General features: G+C 33.0%; 1 protein-coding gene across 1 annotated transcript; it reads right to left on the reverse strand.

Annotated features, from left to right (window-relative positions):
* Nucleotides 1-456: 456 nt before the first annotated feature.
* Nucleotides 457-18450, reverse strand: LOC111086620 (sodium- and chloride-dependent glycine transporter 1-like). Its single transcript, XM_022390193.1, has 12 exons — nt 18314-18450; nt 13351-13949; nt 10849-10980; nt 10040-10192; nt 9688-9754; nt 8479-8614; nt 7843-7974; nt 3499-3602; nt 2272-2390; nt 1140-1399; nt 741-872; nt 457-465 (listed from the first exon to the last, which is right to left on the reverse strand). Exons 2-12 carry the CDS (start codon nt 13883-13885, stop codon nt 457-459), a joined length of 1779 nt encoding a protein of 592 aa, XP_022245901.1. The 5' UTR covers nt 13886-13949; nt 18314-18450.
* Nucleotides 18451-19607: the final 1157 nt, after the last annotated feature.

Below are 19607 nucleotides of genomic sequence, written 5' to 3' on the forward strand. Positions count from 1 at the left end.
TTCTTCTGTTTTAATTGTAAAGATATATTAAATTATTATTTACAAGTTTATGCTCTCATTTAACAAAAATAAAATACAGATTTGGAAAAAAAACATTGTCATTAATAACTAGATTTTGTTTTCTGTCAATAGAGGCTAATGTTAAGGCTGTTTCCCTTCACAACATTATTCTGTAAGCGAAGTGATTGCAATTCCTCCTATTTGCAACGGCCAATATCTACACATGATTTTAAATATTAAATACCTGAAGCTGGCAAAGTAACCACATTATTAATAAAATTTAGTTGAATTGAGTGAAACGTTATTAGTCGTTACTATAACTCGAATTATTGATATTTATTTCCAAGATGTGATTTCAAAATAATAAATAATTATGAATCAGTACATTTTATGAGACTAAGAGCACCCTGTAGGTAAAAGAAAAGGTAAATAACTATCCTGTCTCAGGTATTGTGCTCATGTGAACTGGAAACAAAAAATATATGATTCTCAACTATTTACAGGTTGTTACATTTGAAATTAGTCAAAGTTGCAGTTTTCGAATTCTCATAAAGACATATATTTGTATATATATATATGTTATTGGAAGTTGGTTTGCAGTGTTTAACAATATGTATTAATGTTTTTTTTTTCATAATATAAAAACTCTCTATTGTGAATTGTATATGCTAATGTTGTATTGATAATATATTTCATAGAACTTTTGCTAGTTCGCATAAACAACAAAACTGATTACGTACCGTACTGGTTAATGGCAAACCCAATAAAAAACCAGCTGCACAAGTTATTAAGGTAACAATTGTCTGCCATCTACGCAAAATCGTTGGTTTAATGCTTATGATTGACTCTACCACAAGAAACCAAAGGGGGACCTGAAAGGAAAGGATCATTGACAGACACACTTTGAAAATAGGAGTGGAATAATTTTTCTAAGTTCTTTACTGAAAATCTCGACTATCGTGACGAATTCTGGTAACACAGATGCACTAATTTTTATGTTTGTTGATTGTGAAGCCTATATTTGATAACTTATTAAATAGCTTCCAAAAAGTTCTCTAAAATTTAAAAGCATTCAATATTAACTAGAAAACTCAACAAAAGGGAAATATAAGTACATAAAAGTTATCAAAACAACTTACAAGTTGAGCAAAACCGAATAAAATCATCATGAAAAAGAAGCAAATAGACCAGACAGAAGAAATGGCACGAACACCCTGAACCTTCAAAGCTGCTGGTAATACTTCAGTAGCAATCCGAAGAACTTGGTAACCACTGACAACCGACTGATCATTTGACGACGGAAACATGTCACCAATCACCAAATTTATTGGAGTTACATTCGCCATACTTTTCGGGAACACAATTGAAGGTTCAAGACACTTTATTGTTTCTTCTATCTCTGAAAGAAGAACTAAATATGTTAAAAGATAAACGTTTGTTTGTCTGTTTGTTTTTTGTTAAGCTTAAGCTACACAATGGGCTATCTGTGCTGTATCTACCACGGTATCGAAACCTGATTTTAGCATTATAAGCCTTCAGAATTACCGCTGAGCCACTGGGGGGATTAAAGGTAAAAGTGAAAAAACTATTATTTGCTTATAAACTGGGTTAATAATATTGAGGTACAGTTATAATTGAGCATATTTAGGTACAGCTAGAATTAAGCATTTTAAGGTACTGATTAGGTTAAACATAATGATGTGCAAACTACGTTAAACATACTGAGGTACAAACTAGGTTAAATATACTGAGGTGCAGACGAGGTTAAGCAGATTGAGGCACAGTTTTAGTTAATCATATTGAAATATAGGCTAGGTTAAACATACTGAGGTGCAGATACTGAGTTACAGACTAGGTTAACTATAATAGGTTAAGAATATTGACATCAGACTAGGTTAAGCATGTTGAAAATCTAAGCTAAATGTCATAACGTATAAAAAGTAGCTTTCTTAACTATTTCATTAAGGGTTTCCATCCAAAATTCGCATTAGTGATTTTTTGATTACATCATAATCATTGTAAGTCAACCAGATCACATTAGGTAAACTACATTACCAATACCTTTATTCCTAACTGGAACAGAATGAAAAGGAATTCCGATATTATAATGTTATAAAATATAACACGTTAGTAATTACTTTCTCTACTACACCACTTGTACCGGGTAGAAAAATTATTTCTTAAATGCAGATTTTATTTTGTAATTGTTCATAATGATTGTTTGTGAGAATTATACTTCGTATTATGACCTTAAAAACATTTTATACTTACCATAAGAAGACGATACATACGTCATATTTCGAGCAGATATAGCTTTGATTGCACAAACGAAAACAAATGACGACGTAATAAGCGTTAACGTTCCTGCTATCCCCACAACCAGTACGATCCTGAAAATAATTTAAATATCCATCTATTTATCTATGTACTATCAAACACACAAGATTCCATTAATAAAGGCTTTCATAATCGCTACTGATAAACTTAAGCATAAATGTTTAAAGACAAGTACAAAACAAAACTTATGAGTTCATCAGAACTTCGCTAGCGCACTACAAGAAACCATAAAGAGAAATTCTGAAAATATTTCATAGTAGAAGTTTTTGTTAATTTAAAAGTAAATCCGTGAGCCAATCCTGAAAGCTCCATAACCTTCTTGATTCTCTATTAGTGGACATTAAACACAGATGCTTATTTGGAACGATCCCTCACACGTTCATGTCAATTATATTATAATTAAACTCCTTTGACCTCTATATGGACGCTCAACTTTACAAAAAATTAAAAGTAACTTAAGATTATTGTTTGCAATGTTTTTTTTTAAATATTAATATCAATTTTAAAGTGATTTGGTTCAGTCAAGTCTGAGAGTCCTCTTCCTCCCCCAAATAAAACTGATCCATAGTTTTTGGTGTCCCCTCAAGGCTTTTTTGAAAACATTTTCTCCACTAACACACTTTGAGAGTCGAGAGCCTACATACAAAATTTCAAGTCGACTTATCAAAAGGTGTAGGAGGAGCTCAAAACGAAGTAAACATAAATACATACATACATATGTATAACTTACAACTACTGTGTACATATTCAATGTTCAACGAATATTTACACGCTGCATAATGATTGCTGTACTTAATTTACATATTCCTTCCCCTGTCTTATCACGAGGTTAAAAATTAATTAACTATTTTCTTTCTCAGTGAATATGCTTTAGATTTGAATTCCAAATGTAAGACAAATGTGGCTGTTATCATTCGAGTAGTTACTTAAACCTGAATTAGTTTTCTTAGTGGTTTTGTACTCCAAAGAAAGGTGTAATTAACTTAGCTAAGTATATTATTAAACACAACGTTACAAATAAACATATACACAAACACTATCACCATGGATAAATTTTTGGTTGACGAAGAAAGTAATTCCAGAAACTGATCTTTTTTAGAGAAAAAACAAACTTGCCTTAAGTTAAACTAAGTAAGAAGAAAATATCTGTTTAACGCTTACCTTGTGATGTTTGTTGTAATTTTGTTGTGACTACAAAGCTGTAGAACCACACCGCCATATAGAGCCCATGTGAGAAATACCTCTCTAGAGGCCAGGTGCCAAGACTGAAAGTAATGTTACAAAACGTAACTACAAAACAGACACTCAAAATCTCAGCGCTGTCGAAACAAAGATATTTGCAAGGAACCTTAATTTCATAAAGAAAAAGAAGACAGCGATCGAAATAAGTAACACAATTTATTATTGAAAATTTCGGATTAAAGGATGTTCCTATTTCAACGGTAAGAATTTAAATACGTCCAAGGTATCATAATTTTCTTAAATTCAGTAAAACAAATTATTTCGAAATTCAGGTGAAACTCGTGCTATTTAACTAGAAAAATCAGTTAAAAACCGTTAAAAAGTAAAACTGTAAGTATTAAAACAATATAAGTCCAATAGAAGAAGGTTCTGATCAAAACAGTTCTGACTGAGTATAGCTTAACACACAAACTTGCGTTTCTTTGCATAAATAATAGACTAAAAATGTGATATGACAAGTGTTTTTTTGAGTCTTGTAGATTAAGAGATTGGGTCTGCATGAAAACGGGTAAGAGCAAGGCCTTCTCCCACTTTCGAAGGGATGTGAAATTGAGTGTTGTCTAAGAGGAGTATCGCTAACTGATTATTTTATTGACCAGCTGCTCAAAGACACCTATTATTGAATTAACAACAGTGGCAATCGAAATGGAATAAATGTACCTACCATAAAAAAACTGTGGTCACTCGTGAGAAATCGAGGGAAAAACGATTGGATAGAGTTCTGAAGTGTAACAAATGACCAGTGAGCTTTATATTCAATTGAAGTGCTTGTTTAGTGAGGCCCTCTGGTTACATTAGTTACGTCTAGTTTGAATGGCTTCGTTTTCACCAATGTTGATAATATAAACAATGCCATGAACACATTTCATATTTTTGTATTTATTGTAACTTGATATGTATGTATGTAGTCTTTATACTATACATTATAAGCGTATATCTGAACACTGCATTAAAATCGATGTCTTAAAAAATTCCAAAAGTGCAAATGACAAAATATACCTGCCCAAGCGTGATATTAGGTCTAACTAAAGTATTTTATATCTTTCAACTACTTTACTTGTTACACGCGTTTGAAAAGATAATTTAGCTAGTTTCTGACCAAATAATTTTTTAATTATAATTTCGTTGTAATGTGCGTACCTGAAATATGCATAGCATAAGTTTCACTTCCTTAAACATCTGGAGATTTTTCATAACTCTTATAAATTTTCAGAATAAGGTTAATCTGTACAAAACAAACTAAAAGTATGTGAGAAAAGTTCCATTTTAATCGCCGACAACACTACTTATGGTACAAAGCATTAAGCAGAGAGAGAATATGTGGTTTGTTTATTATAATATGTATTAAAGTTTATGAATAACACACACAAATATGATTGACCCTAAAACAAAATATTTCTATAAACGTCCTAATAGAATAATTAGATTTAACCATTATCAATAGCATTTATTATTAACATATTAGAATAATACCTGATATTCAACAGGATAAATCAAATCCTTTTGTCAATGGCCATTAACTATATTATTCCACAGAGTATTGATACAGTGATGTTTATCCGTTGCCTTTGGAGATAATCCATGTTTATTGCATTCACTTCACATGCCTGAAGCTCATCTGTTGCCCTGCAACACTTTCTCGCTATGCTAAGCTCGTGAGTAAACACTTCATTGGTACATACAAAATTTACTGCAGGCGACGGATTGAGAACAATTAACTGATTCCTTTAATAGTGGTAAGAATTCGATTAGATCCAACTACAATATGTAAGAGTCATTACAAAAACTATTGCACAGCTCCATCAACTTGTCCAAAAACCGCTTACTTGCTATACAGATACGAAGGCACAACTTCAGTTGTGCTCAGTGCACACATTACATTAGACAATTAAATAACTAGAATAGTATGATGTACTTTGATAAATTGTCTTTTACTCTTTTCTCTACTAATGGTAGAATAAAAGATATCAAAAACATATGAGACACTTGACCCTACTTGTCTTTTTCAACAGACAAACACTACTGACAGTTGGTGTGATGATGTAGAAATCCAGTAGAAGGTAGTAGTTTTATGGATTCCTTTGGAAGAATGAATAACGTTAAAAGTAGATATGATTGTTGTTTTTAGTCAGCTACTTCAGTACTACACTTCTACACTAGTGAACAAGGTTTCTTCCAAGATGATAATGCAAACTCCATTACGTTCTTATTTGGAACCTGTTCGAAGAGCACGTCAGTGGCTTCATCGATATCTACTCTTTAGCGCAATAACGAGACCTCAACCCGATTCATCTTGTAGATGAACCTGAATGTTACGTTCAACCAACATTTTGAGCGAATTACAGACAATATTCATTGATATTTGGCTATAATTGAACTATACACCTTCTGTCAGCTCGTGAAATCTATCCCACTCCGAGTTCAGGCTATTATCGCAACGAAAGGGGGCCAACATGATATTACGAGTTAATTCTGTTAACTTGGACAATCGATATACTACTCATTATAACAACAAGTAACGCTATCATATAATTTTAATTAAGGGAAATTGCTTCAATACTACTTGATTGAACTCATTTGTTCCTCTTTGGTTTCCTTTCTTTCATTTTTTTTATACATTGACATTGGCAGCTTTATATTATCAATGTCATAATCTCATTCGCGAAATTTACAGAACTGTAAAGATTTTAGTATATTTTAGTAATTAATACAGATCCTACTCGTAATAATGTTAATGCGTCCAAAAATGAACTCGTCCATGTACTTAGGGTATCTAAGTGGAGAACTGATATGAAAAGCTTGGAGTAATAAGCGTTCCAACCAACCAATCAAAATGGTGACAAAAGTATGTTGTAACTGAAATATTCCTTCTTTCATATGTGGTAGAGTAAGAAGCTGATTAGAAGTTGTACAGTATTGTTGTGGATCTTGAGATTTTAATATTAAGTCCTGGAAAAGCTGCTGTTCGCTGGCTTCAAAGAATCCTTGTTAATAATTGCAGAAACGAAACTACTGTCCAAAGGCTGCTGCATAGACTCAGGTATAATGAGAAAGTTGTCCGAAGAAAGTCACTGATAGCTGTGGACAAAGCAGTCGTTTTGGTTTGTGAAACATGCTGATTGACAAACCCCTTGCATACTGGTGGTTTTTTCAGATGAGTTGAACATCTACAATTCGCATCTTCTGGACTAACGTTGGTCTGGAGAATGTTTTAAGATCTTTTCTTCGGGGCTAACTGTCAAGAACGGAGGTTTAAGAGTCATGATTTGGGCAGGCAGTTGGTATGATATCAAAATATGTCTTGAATAAACTCCAGGTCGTCTCAGTTCTGTAGAGAAGATCTCCATTCTACAGAATAAACTCTTACTTCTATTGACCAAGAAATACTTACTGTATGCGCAATATTCTACAAGAGAATGAAGCAACAAGCCAGACTACCAGATTCCCAGAACCATCACAGCTTGAGAGGTACAGAATGACCTGAAATTGTTAACCTGGCCGCTAAAAGTTCCTATTTAAAATGTACTGAATACATATAACATAGAGCTAAAGCTTATAGCCAGCGCCCCAGTAGAAATTGCAGAATTGTGTGCTTAATCTCTGGGAAATTGTGGGTCATGACACAGGTGAAAAATCTGATTGGTTCCTTCTCTAAACGACTGCAAACCCTAATAAATTCTGGAGGTGGTTCTACCAGATGCGTATGTATCAAATTTAAAAGTTTCAAATTAATATCAAGGATATTTTTAGATGAACATAGAATGTTTTAATTCGAAAAGTTCAATATAAAAAGGTTGTTTTTTATCTTCATTCAAATCCTTTTCTGCTTTTTCAAATCTAGAAATGTATTAGCTATTACTCCTATTTGTCAGAAAGTACTCTAGCAGATGTGTTTAAATACATTTTTATATTAGTTTCAATTCCTATGCTTTAATTTTGAGGGCTTATAACGCTAAATTTCGAGGTTTGATCCTCGGATAGAAAGTTCGCTGTTAAAACAGTCTTCTATGTAGTATTTGAGCTTGATATGCATTATTCTAAATTCTTCATATCTATATAATATTTATTTGTTTCTTTTTCAACATTATTATTATAAGATTTGTATTGGTTATCAATTCAATTAATATATTTTATATTGAAAATGTATTTAAAAAGATTCAAAAATGCTTATAAAAATGAAAGTTTCTATTTATTTAAATTATTTCTAACGTTAGAAATAATTGTAAATATAATTCACAAAACATCCAGAGAGCATAAACGTACAACTGAGTCGTTAAGTAATGTTTTCCAATCGGCGTTAAAAATGTCTGACACACCATTTCCCCATTCTTCCATCATTCTCGAGGCCATCAAGATCAGTAGAGGAACGGGAATAACAACAAAGGCGTACGCTAACTGTAAGAAAGAAAAGAATTTCGTCCTTGAAATGAATGTATTTTCGTATTGAAGGGAATATAAATTTATCAATATACATTTTCTTAAAACTACATATATTTACTTTTAATTACAGTACATATATATCATTATCTGTGTATCTATTTCCACGTATATGTAAATGAATACAGAGTAAAAACGTAAATATCAATATAGACCATTTTTTATGTTATTATATTTTTTTACAAAACTTTTTATAGTATCAGTTAATTTTCTAAAGCGAAATATTTTTTATATGCAAAAATGCAAAAAAGAATCCTAGTTAAGTTATTTTTTACATTTTCATGATGAAATTTCTCCAAATTGGTATCAGTTTGTTTTATTTGACAGCTATCTATTCTATAGATCCTTTAATATTATATAAATAATTCAAAATATCACAAATATCTCAGTACCACAAAAATATATTATATATAGCACTAGATGGCGCCAAAGGTACACGCTCGAAGCACACAACAAACTAACCTTTCCATAAAAACGAAGTCCTTGACTTAATGAAGCGAAGACTAGAAGCCACACGACAGCCAAATTAAGAGTTATCTCAAACTTAATTTCTGCCCCATCACCTTCACTTCCTGCTGTTCTTGCTAAAACGCGACCACTGTATAAAAAAGAAAGTTAATAGTGATTAAAATAATTTATGGCATGTTATCTTTCCTAGTTTATACTAATTGATTTCTCATTATCATATATGATATGTTGGTAAATAATTCTCTCCATTTGGCTGGAAGTTAGTTTTTGACACAAAATTTTAACTATTTACAAATATCATGTATATCTTAGTGCATATCGCAGAAAAGTTAACTCTGTAAAGGCACACAGAAGGGGCCTGCAGTTTAATTAGATAATATTAGGAGGCATACACTCCTACAAGAAAAGCTTCAGATCTACAAAGTCTAGCAAAGAAACACTTTGAAATATGTGATCCTTGTTCGGTGCTTATAGGCAGGAAATATCAAAGTAAGCCTTAAGACTCTTTAAATACCTTAATGTAAGATATTAATTTTTTTTTTTGGTGATCTAAAATTAATTACAAAAATAATGGTTTATATAGATGTAAGACAGCATAACAGGTTTTAGAACTTGTTGAGTATTTAACATAAAATGCTAGAAAACAATACCTTATGTAATTATCACTTTAACTCAGCTTATTAAGACGTATTTTTATAGACGTGAAACGGTACAGACAAATTACACCTATGATGAGTGGTGAAAAAGAAGTCTCTTTCTATGAAACTTAAGCAGTTTTTAATTAGTTATAATAAGATGGCTGATGTATAAAGTCTTCTTCCATGTTAAAGAAGAGTAACATAACCTACATTGGTGATCAGAGATCATAAAATGTCTCTCTATGGGTGAATGATTATAGCAAAGATCAGATAAAATAGATCTTGTAACGTTCAAATTGCACTGTATATTAGATGACAAAAATCCTGTGATGCTCGAATTACAAGTATGTTAGATGAAATAGATCTTGTAACGCTTGAATGACGCTGTAGATGTGTACATTTTATTCTTGAAGTAACTAACTGAAAATAATATATTAATTTATTAAAGGACTTTAAAACAGTGTGATCGAGGGCGATATTGGTTCATAGCCTTATCTCACCAGCTTTAGAACAGTATTACCTCTTTTTAACACGTTACTTAGACATAAAACAAGATACTCCTTACTGGAAATAATTTGGCACCGACCATCCGAAATAGCCAGATGATGATTTATTACGACTCTCCAAACAATCTGAAATAAACAAAAGACGACCAAAAATTCGTTAGCAGTTACTTGAGGTTTCCTATCGTACATACTGATGCAACTCGATAAGATAAAATGTGTTCTAATTAAGAAAGTACTTTCCTTACTAGTATCTATCACTGAATAATTTACGTTAACGTTCTCATTAAATGTTTTGATTTTGTATCCTAACACTTCTTTAAGTAAATACTCTAACGTTGCGCCATTATGTGTTAAGTAAAAGAGGTATATATTAAATACAACCATTAAAATATGTTGTTTCAAAGTTCTTACACTGAGCACCAAATTTCGGGTTACACTGTCCCCATCTATACGTTTCTCGAGTTGTGACGAAGGAATCCTTAAAGAACAGGAACAGCCAACTGATTGGTACAGAAGTATAAACACCTAATACGACGTACATGTACAGCAAGGCTAGCCCTACTCCTGAAAGATGAAACAAATAAAAAGTTATTAACTAAGAGGATTTGATCAGTATTATTTTACTAAATCTATAATATGAATAACATTAAATTTTGTAATTTTGTTAAAACTTAACGAAGTCCCAGAACAAATTATTTTACAGTAAACTGATTCAGAAAGTGTAATTAATTTCAAGGCTAAGATCTTAACTTTACTATGACATTACACCGATTTTTCTGTACCTAAAAATATCGTTATTGCTAGTTTAAATGATCAGTGCACATTAAATACTGGAATATGAAAAAGGTCAAACCTGAGACATGAATAAAATGTTTGTCATTCAACCTCTTAAATGTCTAACCATCAACATATCGCTTTATCACCTGAAGTATATTCGTTAAGACATAGTACTTAATTACCCACTGTTAGCATACACTAACTACTAATCAAAATTACATAACTATTTACTAAAATAAATATAATTACGAATACAAAACCATTTAACTGAATGAAATACTAGAACGTTTTTAAAACATTTACTATCTGTTGCTGTTGAATAAATGTATATACTTTACAAGGTACCTTAATTCTTGGCTTTTGAGAACAGTAGATTTCAGCGTGATAGTTGATGCGCACTCTTAAAATATACACATAAAGACTGTGATAATTCAGATAGATACCTTTGAAGGCTGGGGATATATACCACATGTCTAGTATTCCAGATCCTAAGTATTGCCCTATTGCTGACTGGAAGTATATGAAGGGAAGACCAAACACACATGTTAAGATGAGGAACTCGACAATAAAACATGCTAGAAGAACAAAGGAAACAAAATAACACATATTACCAATTATAGTTCGTTGGAAAACATATTGTTAAATAATAATTACGATATAATATGGCGTGGAATGCCGTACAAAATACACGAATAATCAGTATAGTCGCAGTAGTTAAATTACGATTTTGAAAATCATAAAACACCATTTTTTTATCAATTTTGATATTTCAATCAGCAGACCTAATACTTTAATGATTTGAATCCTCAAGAGGCATAACTTTATTTTGGTCCGTTTCGCCCCAGTTTAACCTCTTTAAGGGTGTGTATGTAAGAGCAGCGTAAACTGAATTTCTAAGTTCCATAAATTCCATTACTTTCTTTATTAATCATTATTTTTTACTCTTTACATTTCCATGTACAAGCTCTTCGGCAAAATTAAACAACACACACAAATTTATCAAGGTGATGATAACTGACAGCAATAATTTCACATACGAGTTATAGCATACAGACTGTAATACATGTTAACTTTTTATAGAGTGTCTCTGCTTGAAGTGACCGACTTTTGGGTTTCTTTTTTTTGAGGAACCAAATCGTTACCCATTCTTCCACTCCAAGAATATACCGTTCATAAAAACCTCAGATCCACCATTGACTCCATCTAGTTTGATGTGGTTGTTCGTTACTTGAACCAAGATACTCGCACATATCATATAACTTTATATGCTAATAATAACATGTTTGTTATAAATATGTTAGTAGATGCGTTTTAATCAATTGACTTTGTATGCTAGTCTGTCTGCAAAAAAAAATAAAAATATATAACCAACGTGATGTGCGATAAAAACAGTATATATTATTGGTTTGCTATAGTTGGTGTGCTATAAACATCGGAATCTATAACTGTGATTGTTATAACACTTAATAATTCTATAACTGTAACTAATTCGGAATCTATAACTGTTAAGTGTTATAACAATCAGGATCTTCAAGTTTTTTACCAGGAACGTTTATAGAGTTCGAATATTACAAACCATTTAACTTCAGCGGATTCACATTGGACATTAATATTTTTACGAAAACATTATATAACTGCAGCAGTGGATAAATCGGCGTGTGGCTGGTGAAGACAGAAGAACACGGAGCTAGCTAGCAGCTTCCCGTTAAGTGAATTGTATCTATATCTACTCAAAATTAATTCGCTCATCGTGAACCTTCGATGAGATATCAAGGAAGTTCCAGAACAAATAGAGGACTAAATATTGTTTGTAAATCTTTTGTACATAGATCATTATTTGTAGTAACCGTTATTATAAATTGTGTTATTGCTTATATATTGAAAGATATTTGTATTAAAAAACTGTGTATATCAATCTTGTTAGCAAGTATCATAAATTGGATACACATCGACATTTATTTAATTTCTAAATCTAAATTATCATTTAACTCAATTTCAGACTATTCAAAATTATAATACGTTACGTAATAAATTGGAGGCTCGTCCGGGATAAATTATAATACGTAACAGTTTACTTATTTTGGTTGCAATATTATCACTCCCTATGTCCACCCTAGAGTATATTTTCTGAGCACACGTTGAACCTTTGGATTGACTCCTATAATGTTATATGTGCTAAACCCTTAACCAATAGGAAAAATACAACGAAAAAATGAGAGGGGGGAAATGAAGTATAAACTCTCAGGTTAAATCTTGGTAAAATTAAAATTTGTGCAGCTGTTGTTGTTGTTGTTGCTTTTGTTGTTCTGGTTTTGGGTTTTCCCCAAATATTCTTTCTTTTGAGTACAATGTATAGTCCTGCGACGCTTTTGTTTACATTGAAAAATGATTTCCCTGTATTTTAAATTTATCTGTGTCAATGTTTGATGGTTGTCACTTTTTTGGACTACATTGATGTTTCCGTACTTGTAATTTTTTCCTGAAGTGAATAAATTGTTCCAGGTTTTATTTAAATCTGGTTTTCTACAAATTCACTTCTTTTCAGTTTCTTTCGTTCCAAAGACATAGTATCACGTTTAACTATCTTATCTTCGGCCCCTGTATCGGGACTAAGCAAAGTAGGAGTCGTCTTCAGCTAAGACAGTTTCATTTTTCTGACAGAGTTGTTGGCCTTTAGAATGAGTTGCCTTCAGATGTTTTAGAGACAGTACATTTAAGAAAAAGCTTGATAAGTATATGAATGATAAGTGCTGGATTTAAGATATTGTTTTATGTATTTTGGACCAATAGGTCCCATGTTGTCCCAAAACATTATGTTATGTTATGTTATGTAACATGATCTTCAAAAATTTGTTTCTGTTTAGTTTAATTATTTAAACATTTGAAGCATGGCAGGATTATAACTAAGTTTAAAGACTATCTAAAAGTCGAAATTCGATACAGACCTTTATACACATAAACCAGCAGTGAAAATCTACTGATATTGTATATTCCTATAACACAGCTGAAACAAGCGAAAATCGCAGACCTATCAGCAGCCCATGTTCCACGTGAAGACCTCAAAAGTTCATTTTGACTTAATGTGTTATTTGGCTCCAATGCTATTGGAATTGCGATCGCCAAACTTCTATCTTGTTGCTGGTCGTTGTCATTTGGTTCGCTAGTTGTGGATGTATTCTGAGTTCCGTGATCAATATTAATAGTCAAAGCTGAGGTCTGTTGAGAGGTTGCGCTAACGGAAGAAGCACTCTGTGCTCCTGTGTGACAAGGAGACGATAATACTTCGGTTCTCTCATCAGGCTGTGTTGTGTCCTGAGTGGTTGATGTCGCAGGATCTATTGGTTCTTGGGACGAAAGGATTTCTCCATTCACTCGAGGGTTAACCATGGTTGATGTGTTCGGGGCAGTTGAAGGGTCATCATAGATGAAGAATGATCTATGTATATTTTGCAGAGCCTCTCTAATAACGTCCCATCTCATCTTCAAGTGATTTAAGTTCTTGTTGGGAACTATTTCCTTAGTGTAATTAAAAGTAACGTTCAAACTATAAAGAGAATAAAGGAAAGGAATTTAAATAAAGTAGATCCAAGGCAATAAAATAATATATATAACCAGTGAACTTTCATTCCAAGTCAATTAAACAAAATGATAGAAATTCTAAAACAAAAACACTACATTACAAAGTGGCATTGTGTTTGATCAAAAGTACGGAGTTAAGTAGACGTAAATTAAAAGACCTGCCGAAATATGATTCTCTGCACTATTTTCAACTTTGGTTTAATTTTAAATATGTATTATGTATTTCTGCACAACCAGGTTCTTGCAGATACGACTTCAAAGAGTCAGCATGAATGCGTGAAACTCGAAAGAAGATATAAATGGTTTTATAACCTAAAAATATTAAGTTAGTTTTACTTACCGTAACTCCTCAACATAAAACTTTTCATTTTAATTCTATGTATAAAATAACCTAGTTTTATTTATCTACGCATTAAATGCTGTTTGGAGCAACTAACTACAAATGCATTTCTTTAATAAAACTAATTTACGAACATTAGTAAATCTGCAAGTTTAAATATCTTTACCCAAAAAGAGTTACAAGGAATTTTCCATTCTCCTTCGTAACCGCATTAGAACAATTAAGTTTAACACCGAGATGATTCTAGTGCAAATTTTGCACTGTAACATCCTTATTAGATCATGATATATAAAAAGAGAGGTCACTTGAAAATCTTAAAATCATACCCAACTTCGTTATTCACTATATAAAGGTGGAAATTTTCTGTTTAGTAATTTCAAAGTAAAGGTGTCACTGACAACATGTAAATTACCAAGTGCAATAATTCTACTTGTCATTCCAAAATCTATAGTTTCGTAATATGAAATATTCTCCCAGCTTATCTTAAAATATACTTGTTCGATTTATTGAATCTATGTGTTGCCTTGGGTTAGATTCAACAGCCGTCTTCAGAGTATCAATATCAATTCCAACATGTCAGCCCCTGCCATCACAATTTTTAAGGCTAAAGTCACCTGAACGAAATTTGCTGAACCGTTGTTCACACTTACAAGCGTTCAAAACATTTCCATAAAGTTATTTGATATTCTTTGTGGCTACAGAGGCGTTGTTTCCCTTTTTCAATTCAAACAGCATTACATGCCGAATGTGTGTCTCGTTGTGTGCCATCACTATAAAGAATTAGAGTATACTAAAATTTACACATTATATAGGATACACTAACGAAACGTTTAGGCGGTTCGTTTAACTATTATATGTGATGTACGTTTTTTTGTTTTTTTTTCTTTTTGAGGGGTGGTTAATGAAAGTGTTCCAAAACGCGACATTAATTTCTTCGCTACCTAATACTTAAAGAGCATCCTCTATTAATTCAGCTTGTAGCTTTGTGTATATGATCAACTAACTCCTCCCACAGTTCTGTAGCTAGCAGGACCAAACTTAGCAGGCAGACTTGGGGTAGTCCAGTGGATGTGGCAGGACCAAACTTGGCAGGCAGACTTGGGATAGTCCGATGGAGCGAGCAAGACCAAACTTGGCTGGTGGACTTGGGGTAGTCCGGTGGAGCTAGCAAGATCAAATTTGGCTGGTGAACTTGGAGCAGTCCGGTGGAGTTTGCAAGACCAAATTTGGCTGGTGGACTTGAGGTAGTCTGGTGGATGTATCTATCTTTAGTGTACCAAGGAAGATTAAAATGCCCCAGAAGGTCGCCTCGACTTGATAGGGGTCTAAGAGTAGATTTTTAGTATCACTAAAAACCCGAATATGGCATCAAATTTTGTGTTCCTGACCTCTTTCTGGGTCCTGGGAGCACCATGATCAGTTTTGTAAATATATCAGTGCATCTTTTTTCCAGCTACTCTCTGCACAGTTTTGGAGCTAGCAGAACTAAACATGGCAAGCGGACTTGGAGTAACCTTACCTGTAAGGTTTAGCCCACCATACCAAAAAGGCTAATGCCCCTCCCCCCGACGATGAAGGTTTAAAAGTAGGTTTTTACAGTTGGCCCGAATCTGGCATTACACATTTTGTGTTCTTGACCCCTCCCTCCCCTTAAGACCCGGAAGCGCCATGTTTGAAACTGTGCTACTAATCCCAGTCAGAAGTTATAGAACCAGACTTGGCACACGTGATAAGGCACTGCAGGTAGGTTTTCTAATGTTTTTTTTTTTTCACCTGGCTCTTAGCCCTACATGGGGATATCTAATGAATAATTGGATATAGTAGACAAGCTTGATCGGTACATTGGGGACTTTATGAATCCGGACTACAGATATTTTATGCTAGTTCAAACAAATCCGTAACACCATCAAAGAGAAAACCGGTAGAAATTCATTCATGATCACCTGCAATTTCACCAATGTAAAGATAAAATCAAAGGCTTTGAAGCTAAAACGATAGAAAATTTTGATTTTAGTTATCCTTAGATTAGTCTTTGTATTGGAATAAATTAAAAACAGTTTTTCATTAACAATTTCAATGTCTTTTAGTAATTCTGGTAAATGAATGCTTTGCGTTAGTAAACACAGATGTTTCCCTGACAGTGTTACTCAAAAACGTATCATTGTTTCACATTAAACGAATTTTCGCAGGCTATGTATTTCTTTTTAAAAAACAACGTATCTCCCATCAAGTACTAGGACATAACTTCAACTACAAGTTGTTGATTTACATTTATTCGAACTTCAATTTTTATACATAATACATCAGTCGCATTATTTCCCAATATAGTATTGCGTTACGTCATCACTTAAGTTCATTAATTTTTGCTAATTACTTTCATTGTCATATTTACCACTGCTGTTACTTCATTTTTAAGGTATTATTATTAGTGAACCTTCTCGAATCTTATCACATATACTTTTCGGCTAACTAAAGATTTAACTATATTTATTTTTTTTCTATTGCCCGCTTCACGTGTTTTGTTAAGTAACAGAGGTTAGTTAATGTCGAATAATTTGTGTTAGACACAACTTATAGTATGTTTAGTATATTATTTTCGTTTTATTGCATTTAACTTAAAAAAAACATTAGTTTTCTGCTATACTTTCTGTTCTGTTACCCAACTATGGTCGAATGTATCACACTGGTTATCGTCATGGATTGTGAATGTGCGAGTCCATTTTTCACCGTGGGTGCGTTATCAGGGTGACAGTCGAATCCAACTATTTGGTTAAACAAGATTTGACCGCGAGTGCTGCCAATTAGTTGATTTCTCACTAATCTATCAATCCAAAATTACGTACGGCTAAGCAGATAGCCTTTGATAAGCTTTGCACCAATATCCGAAAACAAATATTTCTTTGATGCTACTTTCATTAAGATCATTGGTTAAAATATATGGTATATCTATTTTCATTTTTTACTGTGGAGGCTGCTTTGCATTTTCAGCTTAACGTATGTTAGCTTATACTAACCTAAATCTTCTGAACTGGTCGAACCTTGTGGGATATTATTAGGTTTACGGTCAACAATATTACTCACAGCAAGGGTAGCCAACTAATGTTACAATGCATTCTAATGTTTACAAGCACGAACATAAGAGCAATATATTTAATTATTTATACTCATTACCGGCTAGTCTTGATCTAAGTAGGGAGCTTGATTTGATCGTAAGTTGATATTAATTACATTTGATAACTTGTAGTCAATTCTTTAAAATGTAAGACGAAAATTAAGCATTTAAGTTTCAAGCAATTTTTATATAATATGAAACTGAAGTGTTATTATAAAAGACTAGGAAAGAATTTCAATACTATGAAGAGATATGGAGCTGTAAGAAGCGTGGCTTATATAATAGTTAACAATTTTCATGAAGGGATTTTTATCACGTTTTTTAGTTTATTCAATTGATATCGTTTTTATAGAATTTTATCGTTTGTTATCAAATCAGTAATATAAAAATTAGTTTTAGAATGACTCGTATCAATGAGTTGTGTCGAATTTCATTAAAAGCGAGTCGTGATTTCTAGTATCAAAAAGCATATAAAATACAGTTGACGGTTAATCGCACAAAACCGTTAAGAATTAATCGCCTGCTTCTTGTTCTCAGCTCGTATTTACTCACTTTGGATGTGTTGTCCATGGCTGATAACAATTTTTAGCATCAATGTGCTTATGCTATGTTTTGTTCAATATGTTTTAACTATAATATAGATGGGGATGTGAACGGCGAGCTCTAACCGGGAAATTACCCAACCAACCTACCGTTCAAGCAGTTTTAAATAACTAAATGTCATGGAAAGAAACTTTTCATTAATAATGAACTTAGACGGACAACATTATCCTGACCTGTCTGGATTAGACACAATTAAAAACATTATCTAAAGCTCGAAATATAATATAACTGAATTCACAGACACAAAACAAACTAAAGAAAAGTAAGAACTTACGGCAGTTTTACAGAAACGTATGTTTCAGTATAACATACAACCGCTACACTGAATTTGAAGACACTGTTAATTAACAATACTTGTCACAGATACGGTGACTAGCCTACTGAACTAAAACATATTTACAGCCTATCGCAACAGCTACGGGATGTCTCTTGAACACTTAACTGTACTCAAAAATTGTGCACAGAAATACATGCAACCATTGCACGTAATCTCGGATAGTTACATATGCTGAACATGCCGGTTACAAAACAAACTTGTTATGAAGATGACTTGCAGAGACTAATCCCGGATAAGACCAGTGCATGAACAGACCAAGCAGAACCAAACAATAAAAATACTGCTAAGGTAACGATGACATCAACTTTTATAGGTTTCTATCCTTTACTTCCTTTCTTCTTACTATTGCTCTTGAAATTCACTCTCGGTTATTTTCTGAATACAAACTTGTGGTATATTCACATTCATTTTTCATTTCTTGCTCTAAAACCTGGCGAGTTTCAACAAGAAGATAGCGGTAGTTTGAAAGTAATATCCCAAGAAAAAGCATTATATAAAGTTTTGGTTTAGATGTAGTACCACTATAGCCACGCTTTACACCAATTTCTGTGAAACGAATACGTGTATCTTACTTATTTTTGTTTAATTCAGATTTTCAAGGCCCGGCATGGCCAGGTGGTTAGGGTGCTCGACTAGCAATCTGCGGGTTCGAATACCCGTCACACCAAACATGTTCGCCCTATCAGCCGTGTGGGCGTTATAATGTGACGGTCAATCGTACTATTCGTTGGTAAAAGAGTAGCCCAAGAGTTGGCGGTGGGTGATGATGACTAGTTGCCTTCCCTCTAGTCTTACACTGCTAAATTAGGGACGGCTAGTGCAGATATCCCTCGTGTGGCTTTGCGCGAAATCCATAGCAAATAAACTAACAAACAAACAAATTTTCAACGGATGCCAACCAAAGTAATCAGAAATAAAGCATGTAAACTCGTAAAGCAAGAAGTATTGCTTTAACTTCACAAATAAGTTAAATATTTTCCGCATACAAAGGTTTCTTAACATACAAATCCAGAACATCCTTAAAAGTAATGTTTAAATTGAAAGTTTTCCCTTACAATGACCCATGTATATTATCTATACACTTTATTCGGACCTATACCATTACCAGAATGGCCACCTCCTGCCAAAATAACAGCACTTTATTCGGACCTATACCATTACCAGAATGGCCACCTCCTGCCAAAATAACAGCACTTTATTCGGACCTATACCATTACCAGAATGGCCACCT

The sequence above is a fragment of the Limulus polyphemus genome, unplaced genomic scaffold (assembly GCF_000517525.1).
Source record: "Limulus polyphemus unplaced genomic scaffold, Limulus_polyphemus-2.1.2 Scaffold1259, whole genome shotgun sequence".
NCBI classification, from domain to species: Eukaryota; Metazoa; Arthropoda; class Merostomata; order Xiphosura; family Limulidae; genus Limulus; species Limulus polyphemus.

What these genes read in the sequence shown, in the direction of transcription:
- LOC111086620 (XM_022390193.1), bottom strand. Translation starts at nt 13,885, where the DNA reads ATGAGATGGGACGTTATTAGAGAGGCTCTGCAAAATATACATAGATCA. An exon ending in ATTACAACAAACATCACAAG is followed by an intron (nt 2,391 to 3,498) that starts GTAAGCGTTAAA and finishes AATTATTTTCAG; the next exon opens with GATCGTACTGGTTGTGGGGA. An exon ending in GTATGTATCGTCTTCTTATG is followed by an intron (nt 1,400 to 2,271) that starts GTAAGTATAAAA and finishes TTCTTCTTTCAG; the next exon opens with AGATAGAAGAAACAATAAAG.